Source organism: Thamnophis elegans, chromosome 7, assembly GCF_009769535.1.
Source record: "Thamnophis elegans isolate rThaEle1 chromosome 7, rThaEle1.pri, whole genome shotgun sequence".
Taxonomy (NCBI): domain Eukaryota; kingdom Metazoa; phylum Chordata; class Lepidosauria; order Squamata; family Colubridae; genus Thamnophis; species Thamnophis elegans.
The window spans coordinates 3102766-3129612 of NC_045547.1; the positions used below are offsets into that span (position 1 = coordinate 3102766).

Here is a 26847-nt window from a genome sequence, read left to right on the forward strand (position 1 = left end):
CCCACTGTCTTTCACAGGTTTTGCCTACGGCGGTCAAAAAAAATACTCCGTCTATTTTAAACTGTTTTTGTTAAAGATTTATGCCTTGTATTGGTTCTGGGAAGTCAGGGTGGGGGAAGGTGGGGGGGAGGGGGGAGGGCATGGAGTTTACTAAGTTGGAGGAGGGGTGTTGGATTTTAAGGTATGATGATTGTACATGTATACTGCTATTTTTTCTTTTTTATGTATATTGAAATGGAATTATAAATACCATCAACACAAAAGGGAGTTTGCTCAGAAGCTGAAATACACCAAGTGAATTAGAGGAAGAGTGGGAAGCAGAGGAGAGAAGAAAGAGAGGAAGAGAGGGACAGGAGAGAGGGGGAAGATGAGGTGTATAAGGAGGAGTGGTAAGGGGAGAGAGGAGAAGGAGAAAGGAAGGGGAAGTAGAGGAGAAAAGGATGGAGGGAAGACAGGATGTAGAAGAGTGGGAAGCAGAGGAGAGAAGAAAGATAGGAAGAGAGGGACAGGAGAGAGGGTGAAGGGGGAAGATGAGGTGTATAAGGAGGAGTGGTAAGGGGAGAGAGGAGAAGGAGAAAGGAAGGGGAAGTAGAGGAGAAAATGATGGAGGGAAGAAAGGATCTAGAAGAGTGGGAAGCAGAGGAGAGAAGAAAGATAGGAAGAGAGGGATAGGAGAGAGGGTGAAGGGGGAAGATGAGGTGTATAAGGAGGAGTGGTAAGGGGAGAGAGGAGAAGGAGAAAGGAAGAGGAAGTAGAGTAGAAAATGATGGAGGGAAGACAGGATGTAGAAAGCTTGATTCAATGCCGAGGATCATTCTTACCAAGCTGGCCTCCATTTCCTGCCGTCCGCGCTCCATTGGAACTGGCAGGACCCTACAAGTAAGTCCTCGACTTACGACAGTCCATTTAGTGACCGTTCGAATTTGGAAAGAGTGACTTATGACCGTTTCCCACCCGGATGACCGTTGCAGCGTTCCCCACAGTCCTGCGATTTGCAGTCAGATGCTTGACAACTGGTTTCATCCTTATGACCATTTGCAGTGTCCCGGAGGGGTCTCCTTTTGTGATCTGACCAGCAAAGGCAAGGGGGGAAGCCAGATTCACTTAACAAGGGTGTTACTCAGTTAACGACTGCAGCGATTCACTTACCACACGTGGCAAGAAAATTCGTCAAACGGGGCCAAACCCACTTAAGAAATTTCTCACTTAGCAACATACATTTGGGGCTCAATTGTGGGTCGTAAGTCGAGGACTACCTGCACGTGATTCGGTCCTAGTTGTGTCACAGTAGTTACTGCTACTGTTCACTAGGGGGCGCCATGGCTCTGACCAGAGGTGGATTCCTACCAGTTCGCACCTATTCGGTAGAACCGGTTCATCAAATCTACCGAACCAGTTAGAAGAGGTTCCACCAGTGGACCCGGAAAGCAGGCCACACCTACAGAAGAGGTTCCAATTCTTTTTTGAAACCCACCACTGGCTCTGACCCACAATTAACAATGCATAAAATTCTTGGGATGCCAACATAAAGCCTTATGAAGCCGTAGTGAGGCCACCCCTGGAATGTGGCATCCAGTTTGGGTCGCCATATTAGAAAAAAGATGTTGAGACTTTGGAACAAGTGCAGAGAAGAGCAACTAAGATGATCAAAGGCCTGGAGACTAAAATATATGAAGAACGGTTGTGGGATTTGGGTTTGGCTAATCTAGAGAAAAGAAGGACTAAGGGGGGACATGATAGCAGCATTCCAGTATTTGAGGGGCTGCGTCAAAGAAGAGGGGGGTCAACTTATTTTCCAAAGCACCAGAGGGCAGGACAAGAAACAATGGGTGGAAACTCATCAAGGACAGAAGCAATCTGAAATTAAGGAAAAACTTCCTAACAGTGAGGACAGTTAACCAGTGGAACAGCTTGCCACCAGAAGTTGTGGGTGTCCCATCACTGGAGGTTGTTAAGAAGAGACTGGACCGTGACTTTTCTGAAATGGTATAAGGTCTTCTGTTTGAGCAGGGGGTTGGACTAGAAGACCTCCAAGGTCCCTTCCAGCTCTATTCTGATTGATTGATTGATTGATTGAAAGCACCAGAAAGCAAGAAAAAGAAACAATGGATGGAAACGAACCAAGGAGAGGACCAACCTAGAATTAAGGGGAAATTTTCTGACTCTGAGAACAATTCACCAGTGGAACAGCCTGCCACCAGAAGTCGTGGGTGCTTCATCATTGGAGGTTTTTTAAAGAAGAGTCTGGACAGTCTCATTTTGTTTTCTAAAGCACCAGAAAGCAAGAAAAAAAAACAATGGATGGAAACTAATCGAGGAGAGAAGCCACCTGGAATTTAGGAGAAACTTCCTAACAGTGAGGACAATTAACCAGTGGGACAGCTTGCCACCAGAAATTATGGGTGCTCCAACACTGGAGGTTTTAAAGAAGAGATTAGACAGTCACTTATCCGAAATAGTATAGGTTCTCCTGCTTGAGCAGGGGGTTGGACTAGAAGACCTCCAAGGTCCCTTCCAGCTCTATTCTGATTGATTCTTTGAACCCCAGCCTGTCTTGGTGCCTTATGGTTTTGATTCTTGTTCACCACACAGAATTCCTTCTGTTAGATCAGTGTTTCTCAACCTTGGCAACTTGAAGATGTCCGGACTTCAACTCCCAGAATTCCCCAGCCAGCGAATGCGAATGCTGGCTGGGGAATTCTGGGAGTTGAAGTCCGGACATCTTCAAGTTGCCAAGGTTGAGAAACAATGTGTTAGATGGATGGCTATATAAGCTTGTTAAATAAATGATTAACTCTGAAAGTTAACAGTGATTTGGAACACCTTAACCAGAAAAATTATATTTTTGAGTGGAAAACAAATGATTAAAATATGTGCAATGCTTATTGGCTTCTTGAATCTTCCTCAAATGTAAAACAATCATTTTTGTGTGTGTGTGGGGGGGAAGAGACGATCTTGGAAGATCAGGTTAGAGCAAATGCATGATTTTAGCAGCAGATTTTAATGGGATAATCATAGACGGAGTGCACGCCAAAAATAAGATTGCCAATCCCTTCCAAATCTTTCTTCTTCTATTTTTCTTTTCCTTTTAAAAATGGTTAAGATCATTTCCTGGCTGGCTGGCTGGCTGTCAAGACGCCCTTTAATCCTATTGAAAAAGATTGTTTTCTTTTCAAATTAGATTTATTTGAAAACGGATGTTTCTTCTGTTTAAAAAAAAAAAAGGAAAGTCCAGATTTACGCAGGTAACTTAACTGCAAGGAAGAAAAGACAGACAGAAGGACGGGCAGAAAAGGGAAGCAATAAATAGAAGAGAGAGAGAAAAAAACCTCATAGGTCATAGGTGGTGAATTACTTACAGAGAGGAATCCTGTTAAGGTTTGGGGATTAAGGAATTCTCTAAATTATCAAATCTATTTTTCCCCCCCTCCCTAGAGATGGGAGGCTGATCACGATTAAGTCGAGAAAATCACCTTCGCAGCCCTTGTTTTGTTTGGAGGGGTCCTGGGTTAGAGGTGAAAATTAGCATTTAAATGGAGACACGTCCTGATGGCACTCAAGGGAGAATTGTTTCATTGCGACCCGACTCGCCAAATGAGGTTATTATTATTTTTATAATATCTCAGGGGGGTTTCCGGGGGGGGGGAGACGGACCAGCTTGATCATTTCTCCCCACAGAGCCTTCCGTGGGAAGGAGGGAGGGTGGATATAAACCTTCGCTCGCTTTTGCGTTAAATAAACTATAAGGTTCTGGTCCAAGGTTGTGGTTCTGTGTTGTGTAAAATGGGGGAAGTCGGTGTCCAGAATGGTAGTGTCACCTCTCGCGATGCTTCTCAAAGAAGAAGGCTAGGGAGGACTTTCGGAGGGCAAGAATCAACATTTAGGATCTTGTGGTCCATCTCTGGAGTGGAGGCCTTCCAGAGGACTTGGAATGCAACTCAACTTGACTTCTTTCTGAACTGTAGGAAGTTAGCACCCACCACCCACTCCTAGAAAAATGAAATATCCTGGAAATATTGAAAAAGGCAGAATATTATATTTTCCCTGGATCAGAAATGGAGAAACGTGTTTTTTAGGCAGGAAACAGGCTCGCTTTTAATAGCCCCCACCTTTGTCAATGGGCCATTCAAAGGCCTGAGTCGGTCTATTCTACATAACAAAGATACCCCCTTCAGCTCCAGGGGGATGGGATTAAGGCATGATAGTATTAGCCCTTTACCCATCTCACCACAGGGCACCTGGGAACTCAACCAAACTTGGACTCAAAACACAGCCTAGAGAGTTGCCCCTGCATGGTCTCATGGGAGTCTGACAACCAATCAGAATGCAAGGTCAAGGTCAAAGGCCAGAGAGGGCATAAAACCAGGGACTTTCTCGCTTTCTCTTTTCTTCTTCACCCAACATCTGGAAGCATCTGATCCCCTTTTTCGGTTCAGGAGCTCAAGCCATGTGTCCCTGATCACCATTCAACCATCTTTCCAAGCAGCCTCCATGTTTCCAGTGTCTTTTCCCCTACTTGGAAATGAATCCAGAAGGACATTTTCTTCCAACACAACGGTGGCAATTTAAGAAGTCTGGACTTTAATTCCCAGAATTCCCCAGCCAGAATGAACCCGCGCTACATAAAACTTAGAAGTCAAAGAGCAAGAACCAATTTTTAGGTCCTTGTGGCCATCTCTTTTTGGATTTGAATAAAAATAATTGTACTAAGTTGTAATGATGAGCTAAAACTAGCCATGAGGACCCAACGTATAGGAGGAATGAATGTGTGTGTGTGTGTGTGTGTGTGTGTGTGTTGTATTTGTGCTGATAAATAAATAAAGGGAGACTAGTATAGATCTATTTCAAGCTATTTAGCTTTCATCAGCTAGCCATACCCTTACTGGGATTAGAACCTGGGCTGCATTGCATTTTTTTTTTTTAGGCAGATGTGTTAACCATTAAGCCACAGAGTTCTTCTCCTTATCAGCTGAGCCAGGGAGAAAGATGTCTGCCTAAGATGTAATACAGCCCAGATTCGAATCCCAGTAAGGGTATGGCTAGCTGATGAGAGCTAAATAGCTTGAAATAGATCTATACTAGTCTCCCTTTATTTATTTATCAGCACAAATACAACACAAATTTAACAAGGGTAACAGTAAAAATATTGGGCTTCTGTCGTGATGGTCTCTTGTGACGAGCCGATAGACAGATAATAGAAGCAGTTAGCTTCCTCCCATAATTGGGGCATACCAGGGGTTGTAACACTATATCTATATCTATATCTATATCTATCTATCTATCTATCTATCTATCTATCTCTCTCTCTCTCTCTCTCTCTCTCTCTCTCTCTCTCTCTCTATCTATCTATCTATCTATCTATCTATATGCGTGTGTGTGTGTGTGTGTGTGTGTATACACATATACATACACACACATATACATACATACATACATACATACGTATATATTCATAGATTTTCACAGGTGTAGGTATACTGGTCTTGTTGTATTCGGGTCTTTTCACGTGTAAGATTGAGATTGTCTTGGCAACGTTTCGGCGAGGTCTCACTCGCCATCTTCAGGCTGATGTTTTGAGCTTAAAGTGTGATCGGGGCTACATAACCTTTTTTGCTGATAAATAAATGGAGAGAGACTAGTATAGATCTACTTCAAACTATTTAGCTCTCATCAGCTTGCCATACCCTTACTGGGATTTGAACTTGGGCTGTTTTACATGTTGGGCAGTAATATTAACCTCTAGTATTATTTTCAGCAGACTGTGTTTTTCTATTGTTGTGACTTAGATGAAGTTCAGAGCAAATTTTATGACCAATTCATGCAAAACTCCACGTAATCCCAAGGGGTTCACATACTTTTTCTTGCAACTGTATATGTATATGTATGTATGTATGTATGTGTGTGTATGTATGTGTGTGTATGTATGTATGTATGTATGTATATTTGTGTATGTATGTATGTATGTATGTATTTAGTGTCACAACCCCTGGTATGCCCAAATATGGGAGGACGCCTACTGCTTCCTTTCTCTGTCTATCGGCTCATCACAAGAGACCATCCAGACAGAAACCCAATATTTTTACTGTTGCCTTTGTTACATTTGTGTTGTATTTGTGCTGATAAATAAATAAAGGGAGACTAGTATAGATCTATTTCAAGCTATTTAGCTCTCATCAGCTAGCCATACCCTTGCTGGGATTCGAACCTGGGCTGTATTACATATTAGGCAGATATGTTAACCACTAAGCCACAAGGTTCTCCTCCTTTATCAGCTGAGCCAGGGAAATAGGTATGTATTTAGTGTCACAACCCCTGGTATGCCCAAATATGGGAGGACGCCTACTGCTTCCTTTCTCTGTCTATCGGCTCGTCACAAGAGACCATCCAGACAGAAAGCCACTGAATTTCGGGTTAGGGAAAAATCCCAAATGATGGATGGATATATCTGAAGTCCCCCCCCCCCCCCTTTTGACCGTTCTCTCTGAACGTTTGAAACACAGGAAGCATCTCCCGAGCCGTAAAAAGAGTCCCCAATTCATATACTGGGCCTGACTTTAAGCTGAAAGAGAAGGCTGGACTTTGTGAATCGGAACAGGGTGGGGAAAAAGGACGATTGGGGGAAATTGGGCTAATCTGCCATTTCAGAGTCCGGGCTCACCACATCCTGCCGAAGCCACCTAATCCCAGCTCGTGATTTAAGGTAATCACGGTTAAATTCTGCTTGGGGCTGAGTGGAGCTGCATTTGTAAGCTAGAGGGCTTCCCTGGGCCAGAAAAGAGAAGAAAAAGAGGAGGAGGAGAGGAAGAAGAAGGAGAAGAAGAGAGGAGGAGAAAAATAAGAGGAAGAGAGAAAGAAGAAGGAGAAGGAGGAGAAGAAGAGAGGAGGAAGAGAAGGAGGAAAAGAAGAAGAGAGGAGAAGGAGAAGGAAGAGAAGGAGAAGAAGAAGAGAGGAGGAGAGAAAGAAGAAGGAGGAGAAGGAAGAGGAGGAGGAGGAGAAGAAGGAGAAAAAGAAGAGGGGAGAAAGAAGAAGGAGAAGAAGGAGGAGAAGAAGAAGAGAGGAGGAAGAGAAGAAGGAGAAGGAGGAGAAGAAGAAGAAGAGAAGAGAAGGAAGAGAAGGAGAAGAAAAAGAAGAGAGAAGAAGAAGAGAAGGAGGAGAAGAAGGAGAAGGATCTTTTTTCTTTTGTTTGACTGATACTTTAAAAACAATTGTCATTTCTAAAAACCATGGTCTGTTTGGGGGAACTTGGTTTAACCTAAGCACAGAGAGAAGCAACCTAAAACTAAGGAGAACTTTCCTGAGAACAATTAACCAGTGGAACTGCCTGCCTCCAGAAATTGTGGCTTTTTCAGCACGCGAGGTTTCCTAGGAAAAATTGGGCAACCATTTGACCGAGAGGTTATAAGGACACCTGCTTTGGATAGGGGCTGGACTAGAAGACCTCCAAGGGTCCCTTACAGCCCTAGGATTCTATGCCTGCCTGTATATCCCACTGATGGGAAACCAAGCCAAACTCACAAAAGGCCCAATCGCAAAATTGAGCCTTCAGTTCCCTTTCAGCTGGAGAACCTGCATGACTGCATGTCTGATCCGCATGGTGGCCTAGAGGTGGAACACTCGCCTGACAATCGGGGGACTATGAGTTTGATCCTAGGTAGAGGCTGATTTTTCTCTCTCTGGGCACAATGAGACTATATGTCCCGCGAAAAACTCCGTACTGGCAACACGAAGGGTATCCGGCCAGTAAACACTCAACTCCATTCAGACACTCAGACTCCACCCGCAAGGGATTATGGGGTCATTAAACAACGAACAAAAACAACAACTTGCATGACTAAAGAGACTATCATGACAGAACCTCCAACGTCGGCAAAATTGTCGCATCCAGAGACACTAGACGTCGGCAAAATTGTCGCATCCTGAGACACTAGACGTCGGCAAAATTGTCGCATCCTGAGACACTAGACGTCGGCAAAATTGTCGCATCCTGAGACACTAGATGTCGGCAAAATTGTCGCAACCTGAGACACTAGACGTCGGCAAAATTGTCGCATCCTGAGACACTAGATGTCGGCAAAATTGTCTCATCCTGAGACACTAGACGTCGGCAAAATTCTCGCTTCCTGAGACACTAGACGTCGGCAAAATTGTCGCATCCTGAGACACTAGATGTCGGCAAAATTGTCGCAACCTGAGACACTAGACGTCGGCAAAATTGTCGCATCCTGAGACACTAGATGTCGGCAAAATTGTCTCATCCTGAGACACTAGACGTCGGCAAAATTCTCGCTTCCTGAGACACTAATCGTCTACCCCATCTGTCTCGGGAAAGGAAACTTTTCCTACAATTTTGCCTACCAAAAGCACGCTGCTAATGATACTGTCTGTGGGTTAATTATAGAAAAGGCGGGGTGCGGGTGGGGAGCCCTCCCACGACGTTGCTTTTAAAACGGGGGTCCCCCCATAAGTAATTCAACACTAAAACCTCCAGGCCCTGTTCTTTTTTCCCCCTTTCCTCCGCCCCCCCCCCGAATGGAACTTTATTATAGGGCATTAAAGCAGCCCCTTCCGCACTTATCTAAATCTTTAATTAGTTCTATAATATACCGATGATATCGGGCCTAATTAAATTTATATAGATAAAGGGCAATGAGATTCGAACTAACTGAGCTGGAAAGTACATATTAAACAGCAAATTTAATGGTTCACGCCGATAAGTGCAATTTCCCCCCAACACAAAACCCCAAATTCAATTTGGGGGGGGGGGGGCTTGTGTTCAAATTGATTTTGCAATGTGCAAATCACGGCAGGGGAGGGGAGGGCTTGTTCACATATCAGGAAAAGTGCTAATCCACCCTATTTAAACACCCCTTATTAAGGCTCGGATACTGCGTCGGAATCGGGGAGGGCCCCCCCACTGGAATTTGCTTTTTTTTTTTAAAAAAAAGGCAGAAATTGTCCAAGTCGGTTGCCGGATTTATAAAGGATATTAAGTGATTTTCGCTCCCTGCAAAAAAAAAAAAAAGAGAGAGAGAGAGAGAGAGGGGAGGGAGGGAGAATATTAACACCGAGTCTGCGGGGAAAGAGAGAAGTCAGCACTTTTCCGTGCCAGTCAGCAGAAAAAAAACGTAACGCAATTTTCGCTTCCCCCGCTGGGAACGAGGGACTTAGGCCTCCGCAGAGAACGGGGATCGTTCGGGAGTTGTACCCGAGGGCCGGATGCTGGAACAACCACCAAAAGAGATTGTCTACGTCTGCTCTAATCTGCTAAGCATGGGCCACTTGCAGTGGCTAACTGTGTGCAAGACTTTTATTGTGGCCGACAGGAAGAGAATATATTTGTAGTCCAGGGTGGAAGTATAGCGTCCTTGGTACTCTGTGGGCTTGGTAGTTTTCTTGCAGACGTTTCATCACCCAATGAGGTAGCATCATCAGTGCTAGAAGGGAGGGGATGTGGGAAGTGGAAAAGGAGGAGAGGAGGAGGAAGAATATGAGGTCCTTTGTACTGTCTGAGTGTGAAGGTGTTCTTGAAGACCTTTCATGACCTAGCAAGGTAACATCATCAGTGCTAGAAGAAAGGGGGATTTGTGGAAAGAGGAGGATGAGGAGGAGTGTGGGGTCCTTGGTGCTCTCTGAGCTTTCTTGAAGACGTTTCATGATCCGACGGGGGAACATCATCAGTGCTAGAAGGGAGTGGGGTTTGTGGAGTGGAGGAGGACAAAGAGAAGGAGAAAAGGAAGAAGGAAGGAGAAGGAATGATGGCAAATGAGGAGGAGGAGGAGGAGAAAGTGCTAGAGAAGGGAAAAGGAAGAGAATTGTGAGGTCCTTGGTGCTCTCTGAGCTTGGTGGTTTTCTTGCAGGCGTTTCATGACCCAACTAGGTAACATCATCAGTGCTAGAAGGGAGTGGAGTTTGGGAGGAGGAGGAGGAGGAGGAGGAGGAGGAGGAGGAGGTGGTGGTCAATGACTTTGGGGTCCTTGCTGCTCTTTGAGTTTGGTGGTTTTCTTGCAGGCGTTTAATGACCCAACTAGGTAACATCATCAGTGCTAGAAGGGAGTGGAGTTTGTGAGGAGGAGGAGGAGAAGGAGGAGGAGGAGGCGGAGGTGGTGGTAGTCGTCAATGACTTTGGGGTCCTTGGTGCTCTCTGAGCTTGGTGGTTTTCTTGCAGATGTTTCATGATGCAACTAGGTAACATTATCAGCACTAGAAGGAAATGGGATTTGGGGAGTGGAGGAGAAGGGAGAAGGGGACAAGGAGGAAGAAGAAAAGGAAGAGGAGTGGCAAGAGGAGGAGGAGAACTGTGGAGTCCTTGGTGTTCTCTGAGCTTCGTGGTTTTCTTGCAGATGTTTCATGACCAAACTAGGTAACATCATCAGAGCTAGAAGGGAGTGGGGTTTGCTCTTTGTTTATGTACAAGTAGTACACCCTGCCGGTGTTAGTGGGAGTGTTTTTAGAGGTCCCTTGAGTCAGGTATGGATTACTGTTTGCTTGTTTGTCTGAGCTGGTAGTTCCTTGATTGGGGTGTTGTTTGCTACTTAGCTGTTGTCTAGTGTTAATCTTGGTGCTTATTTGCCATTGCCTCTTCTGAATGGTATGTAGACATTGTGGATCTCTGTGCCTGTTGATGGCTGATTTGTCTGAGTGCCAGGCTTCCAGGAATTCTCTACGTAGTTTTGGGGACTTGGCTTGGTCTGATTCTCCAAAGCACCTGAAGGCAGGACAAAAAGTAACGGGTGGAAACTAACTGGAGAGAAAACCATCCTAGGAGAAATTTCCCGACAGTGAGAACAATCAGTCAGTGGAACTTGCCTGCAGAAGTTGTGAGTGCTCCAACACTGGAGGTTTTTAAAAAGAGACTGGCTTGCCATTTGTCTGAAACGACACAGGGTCTCCTGCCTGAGCAGAGGGTTGGACTAGAAGACCTCCAAGGTCCCTTCCAACTCTGGTCTGAGAGGCTCAAAATTTCCCCAGTGAAAGTGTGATTGTGTCTGTCTGTCTGTCTGTCCTTCCATTAAGGAGTTTTCATCTGACTGCTAGTTGGTGTTTACGGATGCACTCAGCTAGACTTCCGCCTGTTTGTCGTACACGGTGGATGCCGCATTCCTCACACCGTAAATTGTAGACGAGTTATCATCTAATCAACACTGCAGGGACCACAACGTCTAAGCTGTGCCAGCTGGAAAACCTGGCATCGGCAGCCTCAAAGCAGCTGAAGGGTAGCCAAATGTGGGGTCGGCTCGAAGCCCAAAGACTCGCCACGGGCCTGCAGGAACTGACCCCGTCTGATGGCTAATCCCGTTCCCGGTAAACGGGACTGAAGGAAGGGAAAGGATCGACAGCTGAAATGCAAAACTGGAGAGCAAGTGGCTAAATGGACTGCGAGTGGGGATTTATTGGACAAAGGCTGTCTGAGATGCAAATTTGCGTGAAACTCCAATCAGATTTAAGCTCGCGCCGTCGCCATGCCACAAACAGTCTATCCCCGCAACATATGGCACGCATGAGCCATTTCTGAGGGCACGTGAGGCGTTGCCGTGTCAGCTGCAGCGCGCATGTGTGCACTGGCCAGCTGATTTTCGGCTATTTTTTGCTCTCCGGAGGCTTCCCTGAAGCCTTCGGAGGGAGAAAAACGGCCCAACGGGCAACCTGGGAGTCCATTCCCAAACTTCCGGTTTGCGTATTGAGCCGTTTTTCGCCCTCCCCAGCCTCTTAGAAAGCGTCTGGAGCCTGGGGAGGGTGGAAAACAGGCCTACCGGAAGTCAGAAAATGGGCCGTTTCCAGCCTCCAGAGAGACTCCGGGTGGGGGGGAGGCTGTTTTCGCCCTCCCCAGGTTCCGAGAAAGCCGTGTGCGCATGTGCGGGGCAGCGGCTGTGAGCGTCAGAGGGGATGTGCAGGAGGCACAGCGCGGGGGGGGGGGGGGGAACGACGACATTAAACAATGCTTTTGGCACCCAAGGCAAACAAGGTTTGCCATCACTGGTCTATCTGGTAGAGGAGTGTTTCCCAACCTTGGCGACTTGACGTTCTGTGGACTTCAACTCCCAGAATCCCCCAGCCAGCACAGTTGGCTGGGGAATTCTGGGAGTTGAAGTCCACAGGACTTCAAGTCGCCAAGGTTGAGAAACACTGGGGTTGAGCAACTGCTCCCAAACTTTGGGGGGACAAGGTTCCGTGAAGAGAGGTTTCCCCACGGATCGGAGGGGTCATGGTTCTGCCTGCTGCCTGTATCACGCGGATGGGACTTCACCCGGTTTCTGGCATGCTGGTAGCAGACCACGGACTGGGGGGGGGTGGTAGGGACCCCTGAGGTACAGCGATGCAGATGTATTGCTGGCTATTGTGTAGAGCACACGGCACCAGGAACCGGTTGTGTGGAGAAAGGTTTTCCGGGGAACGGAGGGGGTTGTGGTTTTGCGTGCTTCCGCCTGCACACTGTAGGTGGGGCTTGGCTTGTTTGCGCAGCCTTGGGTCTGGTGTGCCGCAGCACAGGACGGGTCCGCGGACTGGGGGTTGGGAACCTCTGGTATAGAAGGATTTCCTCGCGTAGCCCATCTTGCTTTCCTGACTCACCACTCTCCTCTCTCGCTCTCCTTGCTCCTTTCTCTCTCTTCTTGTTACTCTCTCCTCTCTTTCTTTCTTGCCACTCTTCTTTTTCCTTTCTTGCTCCTCTCTTCCCTCTTCCTTCTCTTCCCTCTTCTTTCTTTCTTTTTTCTTCTCATTCCTCTATCCTCTCTCTCTTCTTTCTTGTCTCTCTTCTTTCTTGCTCCTCTCCTCTCTTTCTTTTTTTCTTTTTCCCCCTTCCTTCCTCTTTTGTTCCTCTCTCCTCTCTCTCTTTTCTCCTCTCCCTTCCTCTCTCTCTTCTTTCTCCTTTCTCCTCTCCTTTCTCCTTTCTTTTTTCTCCTGTCTCTTCTTTCTCTTGTCTCTCTTGTCTCTCCCTTCTCCTCTCTTCTTTCTCCTCTCTTCATTCATTCTTTTTTCTTTCCTTCCTTCCTCTTTTGTTTCTCTCTCTTCTTTCTCATCCTCTTTCTCTTCTTCTTCCTTTCTCTTCTCTTTCTTTTTTCTCCTGTCTCTTCCTCTCTCTTCTTTCTTTTTCTTTCCTTTTTTCCTCTTTTGTTCCTCTCTCCTCTCTCTCCTTTCTCTTCCTCTCTCTCTTCTTTCTCCTGTCTCTCTTCTGTCTCCTCTCTCGTCTTTCTTCTCTCTCCTTTCTCCTCTCTCTTCCTCTCTCTCTCTCCTTTCTCTTCTTTCTCCTGTCTCTCTTCTTCCCCTTTTCTTTCTCTTCTCTCTCTTCTTTCTCCTCTCTCTCCATTTTTCCTGCCCTGTGCCAACGCTCAAGATGCCAGTTCTGTGGTCTCTGTTAGCGGCAATTATTTATTCTCAATTCGAAGGTTTGTAGCATCTGAGCAAAGGAGAAAGTGAGAAAGGGAGGGTGCGCACACGTCGGGACCACACATCTGATGTGTGAAATTTCGGGGCGTTCCCATCAGGCGGCCCACAGATGCCTCTTGCAAGGTTCCTCCGACAGTCTCCATCTGGCAGATATGCTAATCCGGAGACAGGAATTAAGCGCTTACCCTGTGCAGCACCGGGATACGGGGTTTTTAACGCTTCTTTTACTAACAAGGAGGTTTCAAAGGAATAATACTCTTCTGCAGGGGGCAAGATTCAGCGCTTTATAAGCAGTCCTCGACTTACAACAGTTCGCTTAGTGACCGCCCCAAATTACAACGGTGCTGAAAAAAGTAACTTGTGACCGCTTTTCTCACTCTTACGACCGTTGCAGTATCCGCTCGATCAAATAATCAAAATTCAGCTTTGCTGGCTGAGGAATTCTGGGAGTTGAAGTCCACAAGTCTTCAAGTTGCCAAGACTGAGAGACCCCTGGCCTGGATTGCTAAGTGCCTGGCCTACCAAAAACCTGATCAACTTCGCTTGGTTTTCCTAGCAAATATATCTGGAAGCAGTTTGCCACGGTCTCCTTCCCAGGTGATTTCTTTTAACCTTCCAGTGCCATGGTGGGATGTCTAACTGGCTTCCGATCCAAGCATTAACTACCTTGCAAACCCATTTAATTTCTCTCCCCATACAAGATGAGTAGAAGACGAGGTAGAACTTTCAGGATGTGGACCCCCTAAGATCCGAAGCTCTTCTCCTCCTATTTGACCCACTTTGGGGCTGTGGACACCTGTGTCGGCCGTTAATGGGTGTGTAGTAGCACACGGCAACAGATCTCTCTGTGTGTAGAGAGATACTCTCTCCCTTCTGGCCTCTAGGCTGTTCAGGTGATGGACCACCGATTCAGTCCCCGTTGGAAGAGCTGCGACACAAGTCCCAAGGACTTTCTTCTTTCTCTGGCCTTCAGGTTTCTTGGTCCAGCTGGACACTTTCCTTTCATTTCATTTCATTTATTGAATTTCTATGCTGCCCAATCCTGGAGAATTCCAGGCGGCTTAGAGAAATGAAAAAAAGAATTAAAAAGAATTATTAAAACATGGGGCACAACAAGTTAAAAAGGAACACAACAGACACCCAATCGGACGGGGCTGGACCACCATCAAGGGGTCAACAGCTCCAGGCCTGCTGGAAAAGCCAGGTTTTAATGGCTTTGCGAAAGGCCATGAGAGTGGGCAGGGCCCGGATCTCCGGGGGCAACTCATTCCATAGGGCCGCAGCGGCAACAGAGAATCGTTCCATCCAAAAGCAAGGATGATGACCTGTGGCTGGGAGCATCGAACAGAAAGCTTCATGGCGCACCGAAAGGGATTTATGGAAATGAAGGATCAATCTGCCCAATTTTTAAGCCCTCTTTGGCAGGGAGGGACAACCCAAAAGATGTGTGTTGTGAGCTGAAGCTTCGCCGAAGCTAATGAGGGAGAGATTTTTGTTCGTTCTACAAACGCTTGTACAAATTCTGGATCAACCCCAACTGGGCTGGGTTCAAAATCCCTTCTGTATTTTCCCATCGGTTGGCCTCCAACGAGCCTCCCTCTCGGGGTGTTTTTGGCTCCAATGTAACGCAACTTGCCAGCTGCGGGTTTGCCAACGCTCTTGCCAAGTGCCCAATCTCGGAGCGTGACAAGCCAGGATGGGTACTTGGACAAGCCTGGGTGGCTACTTCAAATCCCCGATTGCTTTGTTAGTGGCCTAAGCAGTGGGAAAGCGAGCAGCTCAGCAGCCAAAGGAGGTCAGCCCACCCTCGAGTAGGAGAATAACAGAGTTGGAAAGGACCTGGGAGGTCTTCTAGTCTGACCCTCTGTTCAAGCAGACCTTGCCACTTCTCCAACAAAGTCAACGGGGGGAGACAGATTCGCTTAACATCTGGGTTACCAGCTTAACAGCTGTGGTGATTCGCTGAACAACGGGGGCAAGAAAGCTCACGACAACGATGTCCGTCCGTTGTGTTCGAAGAGGACCTTGACGCTTAACAGGGGGTGGGCTGCCCACGGTGTGTCCGCAGGGGGCTGGTAAGGCCTCCATGGGCACTAAATGTTCTGCCACATGTCGGGCAGAGCTGTGCGGGCACCACTGTGGCAGCATTTGCAGCTCTGGCTTTGCGGAGTGCTGGCTTCTCTCGTGCTGCGGTTGCCCTTCTGTCCTCGGATGTCTGACAGCCTTGGTGGACCAGCGTGTGCCATGTCGATGGGTCTTGTGCCAGGGTTTCCCGGGAGGGAGTGTCGATATCCAGGGACTGGAAGGAGGCTTTCAGCGTGTCTTTGCATCGCCTTCCTTTGTCCCCCGTGCGACCGCTTTCCTTAAGACGTGAGCTACCATAGAGTAGCTGTTTGGGGATGTGGTGGTCTTGGCGTCCTGGCAACACGGCCTGCCCAGCGTGTCTGGGCATTCATCGGCAGAGTGTGAATGGATGGCAGGCCTGCTCTGGAGAGGAACTTCTGTGCCTGGCACCTTGTCCTGCCACCGGATCCTCAGAATGCCACGGAGGCAGTTAACGTTAAATATAAAATGAGCAAATGGATTGGAAAATGTATAAATTTTTATAAAATGTATAAATTATCTGTGAGAGGGATCTTGGAGTCCTAGTGGACAACCACTTAAATATGAGCCAGCCGTGTGCAGCAGCTGCCAAAAAAGCCAACACAGTTCTAGGCTGCATCAACAGAGGGAGAGAATCAAGATCATGGGAAGGGTTAATCCCACTTTGTAAGGCCTTGATAACTGAAGAATAAAGATGAATCGGAATATTATAAGATCTGGGATAAATTTTATCGATGGTTGGAATATAACAGGGAAAGCCCCAAATAGGCAAGGGCTAAGATTCACAGAATGGAGACTAGAATTATGCACGAAAGGATAAAACGCGAGAATGTACAAGATAAAACACAAATCAACACAGCTGGGAAATAGGTTAAATTTTTTCTTTTTTGTAAATACCAATTGGATCAAATATTTTTTTTAAAAGCTGCCAGAAAAGCCAACACAGTTCTAGGCTACATAAATGGATAGAATCAAGATCACATGAAGGGTTAATACCACTTTATAAGGTAAGGCCACACTTGGAATACGGCATTCAGTTTTGGTCGCCACGATGTAGAAAAGATGTGGAGACTCTAGAAAGAGTGCAGAGAAGAGCAACAAAGAGGATTAGGGGGCTGGAGGCTAAAACAGATGAAGAACGGTTGCAGGAACTGGGTATGTCTAGTTTAATGAAAAGAAGGACCAGGGGAGACAGGATAGCAGTCTTCCAATATCTCAGGGGCTGCCCCAAAGAAGAGGGAGTCAAGCTATTCTCCAAGGCACCTGAGGGCAGAACAAGAAGCAATGGGTGGAAACTAATCAAGGTGAGAAGCAACTTAGAACTGCCCACCCAGTCATGTGACCACCCAGCCAGTCATTAGGCAGATCATATTAGTGGTCCATGGGATTTAACATGATGAATTGAGTGGTCCGAAAAGTTGGGGACATCTGTGTTAGGCAACCCATCACACATGGATTTAATCTGACCCACTGCCTAAAACCTAGGGGGGGCGGGAGAAACGAGGGTAGACCCCAGGAAAACAGAGGGTGAGTGGGGGGGGGTGTTCAGGCTTAATCCATCACAATTGGAGCTCATTGGTTGTTTTTTTAAGCATAGGATTCATGCTAATTAATACTGTGCTAAGATCAGAGTTGCATAGAAACAGCGGGGAGGACCACAAACAGTGGGGTGGGAGGGAAATTACATCGGAGACTATTTAGGGAGCCAAGTTCTTAATTGCCAATGAAATAATACTGTTTTTCCTTTCTTCTTTGGTTGGGAACATAAAGCAGGATCCAAGCCGACCTCATTAAAATGAGGTTTAAGCTTGTCGGGCCTTTTAGCCTCCAATGGGCTTAGCATATTTCAACGATTGTTCTTTTCCCCCCCCACTGAAGCTGGCCTGAATATTGACGTTCTCAACAGAGCTGGCTTCAGATCCTTCTCCGATCAAAAGGGATCACAGAATAACAGAGCTGGAAGGGAACTTGGAGGTCTTCTAGTCCAACCCCCTGCTCAAGCAAGAAACCCTCGACCAGCCCAGATAAATGGCTGCCCAATCTCTTCTTGAAAAACGTCCAGTGTTGGAGCACCTATAATTTCTGGTGGTGAGCTGTTCCACTGGTTAATTGTTCTCACTGTCGGGAAATTTCTCCTTAATTAGAAAACAAGAGGAAGAGGAGGAAAGGAAGGAAGAGATAAGGAGAGGAGGGTGGAAGGGAGAGAAAGAGAAGGAGAGAGGGTAGGAAGGGGAAGAGGAAGAGTAGGAGTAGGGGAGAGGTAAGGGAAGAAGGAAGGGGAAGGAGAGGAGGGTGGAAGGGAGAGAAAGAGAAGGAGAGAGGGTAGGAAGGGGAAGAGGAAGAGTAGGGGAGAGGTAACGGAAGAAGGAAGGGGAAGGAGAGGAGGGTGGAAGGGAGAGAAAGAGAAGGAGAGAGGGTAGGAAGGGGAAAAGTAGAAGTAGGGGAGAGGTAAGGGAAAAAGGAAGGGGAAGGAGAGCAGAAAGGAAGAAAGGAGAGAAGGGAGGGAGAAAAGAAAGGGAAAATTAAGGTGGTGTTATAACAGGCAGAAGGGGTGGTAAATAAAGCAACCCAAATTGTATATTATAATCTTTTAAATGGAACGACAAATGTATATGAATGACAAATGTAAAGAAGAATAGCAACTATGTTAATGTATACTTATAATTGTACGCAAGAGAATAAAAGATAAAAGAACTTTTCAGCAAAGGAAATTTCTCCTTAATTCTAGGTTGTTGGATATTTTTCCTGATTTTTGAACTTTTACCCGAAGGATGCTTGCCTCGTGTTAATATTCTTTTAATACCAAGAGGAAACATCCTTATTGGACCAGGATTTCACCATTATTCACCGACAGGACAAGAGGAGGATTTTGCAGTAAATTTCCCCTAGAAAATATCTAGAAAATCTAGTACATACAGTATCCAACAAGCCATGGCAACAGAACCGGTAGTAAAAAATTCTGAATCCCTACAAGATAATAGCTTTATAGATAGTCCTTGACTTACAACAGTTCATTTAGTGACGGTTCAAAGTTACACTGGCACGGGAAAAAGTGACTAATGACCGTTTTCCACACTTACGACCGTGGCAGCATCCCTGTGGTCACATGATCAAAATTCAGATACCTGGCAACTGACTCGTATTTACGGCGGTCACAGTGTCCCGAGGTCACGTGACCCCCTTTTGCGACCTTCCAACAAGCAGTCTTGACAGGGACGCCTTCTGCGCTCAACGACCCTGTTTCTATCTTAACAACTGCAGCGATTCACTCAAGAACTGTTGGAGGAAAGGTCGTAAAACGAGGCAAATCTCCCTCAACAACTATCTCGCTTAGAGACAGGAATTTGGGGCTCCATTGTGGTCGTAAGCCGAGGACTACCTGTGTTTTGTTCTCTTTCACGAGTTGAAAGAAAACGAGTTGCTCTCACCTAAAAAACACAGCCCACATTGCAACTCTGAAGTCTCGTTTTTCTGGGCATGTCATATCTTCGAATGGTCACTAAATGACCAGTCATAAGTCAAGGACTACCTGTATAGCCCTCCCCCTCCTCTTTATTTCTCTCATAGCAACCATGTGAGGTAGGCGGCGGGGCAGCCCTAAACCCATCTGCAAAGCTTCCAAAATTAACAGCTAAATAATATGTTCTCTGGGATAACCACCGTGGTTTGGCCTGACACATGCCAATTTCTCTCACCCTGAGAAACTTAAAAGACAGCTGGACTTCAACTCCCAGAATCCCGTAGCCATGCGTGGGTAGGGAATTCTGGGAGTTGAAGTCCACCCGTCTTAAAGCATGGGTCAGGCCTGCAGCCATCTTGTCTTTTGGGATCTTTGGCCTGCCACACTTTCTATTATTCTACTAGGCATTTTTCTATTGTGGGAAAATGGTAGAGGGGATTGTACGGAGTTAGATGATACGTAGCCATAACAACATTCTTTCTAGGAAACCAAGGTCATCCTTTGTCTCTGCACCTCTGCACCTGGCCGGATCTGGATGGGTGGAACTGCCAGCATGGCAGTGGGAGATTGGACCATGGGATGGACTTGTGGGTGTGGGGGCAAGATCTTGAACTTTCAACTGGGTGGGGGAAACCGGGAAGCTTTCAGATTCAGGTTTTCCCAGATGTGCCAACAGGTCTCTCTTCATCAATTGGAACTTTGAGGAATCCTTTGCCTCGGACTCTGATTTAATTTTGGATGCTATTTGGAACGCTAACATGATGCAGGATGGGGAATTCTGGGAGTTGAAGTCCACCCATCTTAAAGTCACTCAAGTGGAGAAAATCTATACTAATCTATGTAGATGATTTACAGATCGCAACATCGGGGTTTATAAAGCACCCCAGTCACAAATAAAGCTCATGATAGGCTACACAATCTAGACCTTTTTTGGGGGGGAATCTCATCCACACTTGTGCCAATTTTGTTAATCTTTATGTGGTTTTCGGGTTAGAACATGGAGCCGAGCATTGGCAAAATTGCCAGAATAAAACATCTCTGTGTTCAGGATGAAAATAAGAACTCGCCCTTCCTGTCTTGCTCATCTTACACATTTGGGACCAATCGAAATATACAACTTGATTGTGAATTCCATGGAGAAAAAAAAATGAAATTACGAAGTCTCTGACTCCTGCTTGGCGTGGCCACTAGATGGCAGCCTTGCATTACAAAACGCCAAACAGTTTTGTTAAAAATGGAGGTGGATAATTCTATCTATCCATCCATTCATCTCTATCTTTTTTCATTGTCAACCATGCTTTTTTTTAAAAAAAAAAGTTTAAGTTCCTGCCATCCCAAAATAAAGGTTAAAAAAAAGCCACATTGGAAGTTTACAGAGCATAAATCCACAATAAAACATATCTATCTATCTATCTATCATCTATCTATCTATCTATCTATCTATCTATCTATCTATCTATCTATCTATCATCTATGAATCTATCTATCTATCTATCATCTATCTATCTATCATCTCTATTCATCTGTCTGTCTATGTATCTGTTATCTTTCTGTCTATGCTATCTATCTATCTATCTATCTATCTATCTATCTATCTATCTATCTATCATCTATCATCTCTATTCATCTGACTATGTATCTGTTATTTTTCTGTCTATGCTATCTATCTATCTATCTATCTATCTATCTATCTATCTATCTATCTATCATCTATCTATCTATCTATCTATCTATCTATCTATAATCTATCTATCTATCATCTCTATTCATCTGTCTGTCTATGTATCTGTTATCTTTCTGTCTATGCTATCTATCTATCTATCTATCTATCTATCTATCTATCTATCTATCTATCTATCTATCTATCTATCATCTATCTATCTATCTATCTATCTATCTATCTATCTATCTGTCATCTATCATCTCTATTCATCTGTCTGTCTATGTATCTGTTATCTTTCTGTCTATTCTATCTATCTATCTATCTATCTATCTATCTATCTATCTATCTATCTATCTATCTATCTATCTATCTATCATTTGTTTATACCTCCCTTTTTGCATTTGTTTTGTTAATCAGCTGTGGTTTTCTTTTAAGGGTACAGTGTTTCCCCCACTAACCTTGTATTAAAATAAAGTTTCAATTGTTTTTAAACAAAGATTTAAAAAAAACATTTGGCAGAAGACCTCAAAAGATGGGGCACGAGGAAGCGGAGATGCCCACGTCAAGAGTCAACCAGCTTAGCCCATCTGGGTACACGGGCGACCCAACTTTGCTTTTGAAATGTTTTAATTCGCACCATTTAGAAATGTTTTCCTCTTTATCTTTCTATGATCCGTAAGCAGTGGTGGGATTCAGCCGGTTCGAACAAACCGATTGTTAAATTTCTGGCTGGCCCCGCCCCTTCCTGCACTGCCCCTCCCAGGAGTCCCCACACACCCCATTTTTACTCCCAGGAGGCTGCAGGGTTAGGGCTCAAAACAGGGCGCGCATGTGCGAGGTAGCCTCCCCGGGATGCGTTTTTGGTGCCAGGGGGCTGCAGGGGGCCGAGTGCTGCCTGTCACCCTGGCCACACCGACCATGGCCACGCCCATCCAGCTGGTCATTAGGCCAGAGAACTGGTTGTTAAATTATTTGAATCCCACCACTGTACACATTTTTAAAGTCACAACCCCTGGTATGCCCAAATATGGGAGGAAGATCACTACTTCCGTTCGCTTCCCAGTAAGGGTATGGCTAGCTGATGAGAGCTAAATAGCTTGAAATAGATCTATACTAGTCTCCCTTTATTTATTTATCAGCACAAATATAACAAATATATATATATATATATCTTTGTGTGTGTGTGTGTGTGTTGCAATTATGCTGATAAATAAATAAAGGGAGACTAGTATAGATCTATTTCAAGCTATTTAGCTCTCATCAGCTAGCCATACACTTACTGGAATTCGAACCTGTGCTGTATTGCATCTTAGGCAGATGTGTTAACCAGTAAGCCACAAGGTTCTCCTCCTTTATCAGCTTTATCATACACACACACACACACACACACACACACACGCGTGTGTGTGTGTGTGTGTATTGTGTCACAACCCCTGGTATGCCCAAATATGAGAGGGAGCATACTGCTTTCCTTTTCTGTCTATCGGCTCACTCCAGGAGCCATCCATGCAGAAAGCCATTTTTTTATGTTGCCTTATTACATTTGTGCTGCAATATATATATAGCCCTCCAGTGTGTCGATGCCCACCAAAAATACCTGGCCTAATTTAGTTAACAATTGGGGGGAGAGCGGGGGGGGGAGAGAGAGGAGAGAGAGAGAGGAGAGAGAGAGAGAGAGAGAGAGAGAGAGAGAAAGAAAGAAAGAAAGAAAGAAAGAAAATCATTCCGAAAGGAAAGGATCGGGTTTGAGGACGCTATCCCGAGGAGAATTGGCAACGGAGGTCCCTGTGCTGCATTGCGGCTGTGCAATTTCCCGGCGTTGTCGATGTTGGCAGGACTAGGCCTGAGTCGATAACAAGATTATTCCCCATACGAGGGTCCCAATAATTGAAGTTGTGAGTGGGCTCTGTTCTTCACCCATCTAATTTGGGGAGGGTGGGGAGGAAGAAGGAAGAAAGGGGGGAGGGGAGACACAGGATTATGGGAGTATCCCTTTCTCGGCAGGTGGGGTGGGGGCGTAGGGTGGGTGCAACGAAGCATAAAAGCTTATTTTGTGTGTGTGTGTGGGGGGGTCCAGACGGATTTGGGTCCTTGACCGTACACACACACACACACACACACACACACACACACACAAACCATTCTCGAAATACGCTTATGAATATTTCATTTCTTCAGCTGTCCACTCCTGAAACAACTAATGTCAAGATTAAAGAGACAATCAGCCGGAAAGGAGAAAAGGGCTGGCGCATCGTGTATCTGTTTGCAAAATCAATGCACATCTTAACGCTGGATTCCATTAACCCCGCCGCCAATCTTTGGACCGTGCCAAATGACTCCGGAATTAGGTCGGGATAAATAGACTAAACCGAGTTTTGACCCGCCCCCAGCCCCAGCCAGCCGGGGTAGGATTTGCAGCATTAAGCAACCTCCTGTTTGCTGGTTAAGGACCTGGTGGGGGTGGAGGTTTCCCCCTCCATCAGCATCACCCGGAGAAAAGGGCATCGGAGTGGCCTGCAAACCGTCGTTTCCTATTCGACCATCCGGATGGCTCAAGTAAGGGCAGCTAAGGCAGCCAATCACCAGGAGATAGTGAATTCTAATCCTGCCTTAGGCAGGAAAGCCAGCTGGGCGACTTTAGTCCGATCACCAGGAGACAGTGAGTTCTAGTCCTGCCTTAGGAATGAAAGCCAGCTGGGTGACTTTAGTCCAATCACCAGGAGACGGTGAGTTCTAGTCCTGCCTTAGGCATGAAAGCCAGCTGGGTGACTTTAGTCCGATCACCAGGAGACGGTGAGTTCTAGTCCTGCCTTAGGCATGAAAGCTGACTGGATGACTTTAGTCCGATCACCAGGAGACGGTGAGTTCTAGTCCTGCCTTAGACATGAAAGCCAACTGGGTGACTTTGAGCCAATCATCAGGGGACTGTGAGTTCTAGACATGAAAGTTGTTAGGGTGACCCTGGGCCAATCACCAGGAGATTGTGAATTCTAGTCCTGCTTTAGGCATGAAAGCCAGCTGGATGACTTTAATCTGATCACCAGGAGATGGTGAGTTCTAATCCTGCCTTTGGCATGAAAGCTGACTGGGTGACTTTAGTCCAATCACCAGGAGACAGTGAGTTCTAGTCCTGCCTTAGGCATGAAAGCCAGCTGGTTGACTTTGGGCCAATTACTAGGAGCCCGTGAGTTCTAGTCCTGCCTGGGAAATTCGGGCACTTGGCCAATGGTATGTATTTACAACAGGCCACATGATCACCGTTTGTAATCTTCCCTGCGGGTTCTTGACAAGCAAAGTCAATGGGGGAAGCCAGATGCGCTTAACGAGTCACTTAACGACGGCAGCCATTCGCTTAACAACTGTGGACCAAAAACGGTCATAAAATGGGGCAGAACTCAACTGCCTCGCTTAAGACAGGAAAATGTGGGGCTCCACTCAGATCGGACGTTTAGAACTGCCCATACCCCACCCGGATGTTTGCCCCGAAGCCCCCAACCCACCCTCCTTCCTCCCACCTTGCAAAGTCCAGATCAGCCTCTCGGGACATGGTGATGTTAGTCAGGTTCTGCTGAAGGATGAAGATGTTTCGGCACATCTTCTTAATGCCGGACTCACTGATGCGCTTGAAGTACTGAGCCCCGTTGATGAGAATGCAGGAAATTAAATGACCCAAACCTGGACCAGAGAGAGAAATTTCAGGTCAGGAGGAAGAAATGGTTGCAATTCTATCTTTGTCATTTAATGCTCCCGTAAACCCTCGCAGAGTGGACTGAATGGAGCTCGTTAGGAATATAATTTGAACGGTTGGGTTGGCAATATATAAATCATGTAACAATGCTGTACCTGTTTCTTTAAATCATACTGTAAAATGTGATTGGTTGCTGTTTTTCTCAATCGGCCATAAGAGGGAGCCAGAACGACTGTTAGCTCTCTGTTTCGTTAGATGCTGGGCTGATCTGATCTGAGTGTTTTGGAAGCTGGCTATTAGAAAGTGCCGTGAGCTAGTGTAAGTTTTGCAACTGCTAGCAAACTTTGAGTTCTGAACTGATTATATGATACTGGATTATGTTATTTGGATTATCCCTTAACTGAAAGACATTGATGGCTGACTGTCTTTATCCTCTATTTCCACGAAAGTAAAAGCCTATTTAAACTGCGGTGTCTCTGTATGCTGGTTTGTGTGTTCTCCAACACAACTCTCACAACGCTTCTCTGAACGCACTCGCTCTCCCAACGGGGAGCTTACCTAACAGAGCTGAGTTTTTTACTGGCCGGATGCCATTCCTGTTGCCAATGAGGAGTTTTGTTCAACAGATATATTCTCATTGTGCGCAGAGAGAGAAATATCTGCCTCTACCTAGGATCGAACTGACAGCCACCTGATGGTGGGGCGACAGCTCTGCCTGTAGGCCACGACACCACTCAAATGTTGCAGTTCTACAACTCTTAAATTATGACATGGGTAGTCCTTGACTTACAACCATTTGCTTAGCGACTGTTCGAAGCTACAACGGCCCTGAAAAAAGTGACTTATGCCCACTCCTCACCCTTATGACCATTGAAGCACCCCCATGGTCACGGGACCCATACAGGCAGCCCTCAGCGTACACCACAATTGATTCCAAAAATTGACGGTTACATCTCCCAAGGTCGTGTGATTTGTGGTCTTCTAGCAGAGCCAAGCCAATGGAAGCCAGATCCACTTAATAACCGGGGGAGTAACTGAACCACCGCAGTGATTCACTTAACAACCGTGGTAAGGAAAGTCTTAAAATGGGACAAAACTCAATTAATTAATGTCTCGCTTAACAACAGGAATTGTGGTCGTGAGTCGAGGACTACCTGTACACTCAAAGGACAGAATCGAGGTACACTGGTTCCTTTTCTAATGATTATTTTTCTCTGTTTCTAGGAGGAGAAAGACCCCTTTACCCACTTCAGCTCCCTGGCAAGCAACCCACCTTCGAAGATGTACTGGAACTTGTGCTGTTGCAAGCTGGCATTCATGGCTTCTTCCACGGCGCTGATGTCCTTGTTGAGCCGCACCACCAGGGGGTCATAATCCATGCTCTCCACATTGGCCACAATGGCGTAGTTGCCCTGCTTAGCTAGAGGGATCAGGTAGTGGAAGCAATGGACCCTGTGAATAGCAATAGCCATAGCAGTTTAGACTTATATACCGCTTCATAGGGCTTTCAGCCCTCTCTAAGCGGTTTACAGAGTCAGCATATAGCAATAGCAATAGCAGCTAGACTTATATACCGCTTCATGGGGCTTTCAGCCCTCTCTAAGCGGTTTACAGAGTCAGCATATTTGCCCCCAACAACAATCCGGGTCCTCATTTCACCCACCTCGGAAGGATGGAAGGCTGAGTCAACCCTGAGCCGGTGAGATTTGAACAGCCGAACTGCAGAACTGCAGTCAGCTGAAGTAGCCTGCAGTGCTGCATTTAACCACTGCGCCACCTCGGCTCTTCAATCCGGGGGGTGGTTATTGTTTTTTTAATTCAAGGTTTTTTTGCTTTATTTTTTAATACCAATTATACACACGATAGTCACACTGAGACTTTCCTGATTCACACCAAGTTGCCACAACTGCCCAGTGTTATTTGCTATAATGCTGCTTGCAGTAGTCCTCAACGTACGGCTGTCACTGAGCCCTGCATATACAGTTAGAAGTCAGGGCAGTCATAAAACAGATGGCCATTCTCAAAGGTTTCGGGTTGCCCCTTCTGAGTCTCCGCTCCTTCGCACTGAAATGTTTTTTTTTTAAATAAACTTTTTTTGTTCTCTATATACAATTGTAGGTATACATTATTCTTTTTTTACCTTCATGGTTCTTCTACATTTGTCATTCCATTTATAGAATTATAAAATTCCATTTGGGTTGCTTTGTTTACCATCCCTTCCGCCTGTTTTGACACCACCTTCTTCTCCCTTTCTTTTCTCCCTCCCTCCTTTCTCTACTTCCTTCCTTCCTCCTCTCCTTCCCCATTCTTCTTCCCTTCCCTCTCCCCTACTCCTACTCTTCCTCTTCCCCTTCCTACTCTCTCTCCTTCTCTCTTTCTCTCCTTCTTCCTTCCATCTTCCTCTCTATCTTCCTTCCCTTCTCTTCCTCCTTTACCTCTCCCCTCCTCCTCTTCCCCTTCCTACCCTCTCTCCTTCTGTCTTTCTCTCCTTCTCCCTTCCATCTTCCTCTCTCCTCTCTCTTCCTTCCCTTCTCTTCCTCCTCATCTCCT

The 26847-nt window shown here is 46.0% G+C and overlaps 1 protein-coding gene across 1 annotated transcript in view; it reads right to left on the reverse strand.

The window, feature by feature from the left end:
• Window positions 1-26847, reverse strand: part of EXOC4 (exocyst complex component 4) — a 331322-nt gene that overhangs the window by 3458 nt on the left and 301017 nt on the right. Inside the window, exons 16-17 of the mRNA XM_032221694.1 lie at window positions 25571-25749; window positions 24125-24284 (exon numbers count right to left, since the gene is read on the reverse strand). Coding sequence (XP_032077585.1) covers window positions 24125-24284; window positions 25571-25749 — 339 coding nt within the window. The remainder of the gene's footprint in view (window positions 1-24124; window positions 24285-25570; window positions 25750-26847) is intronic.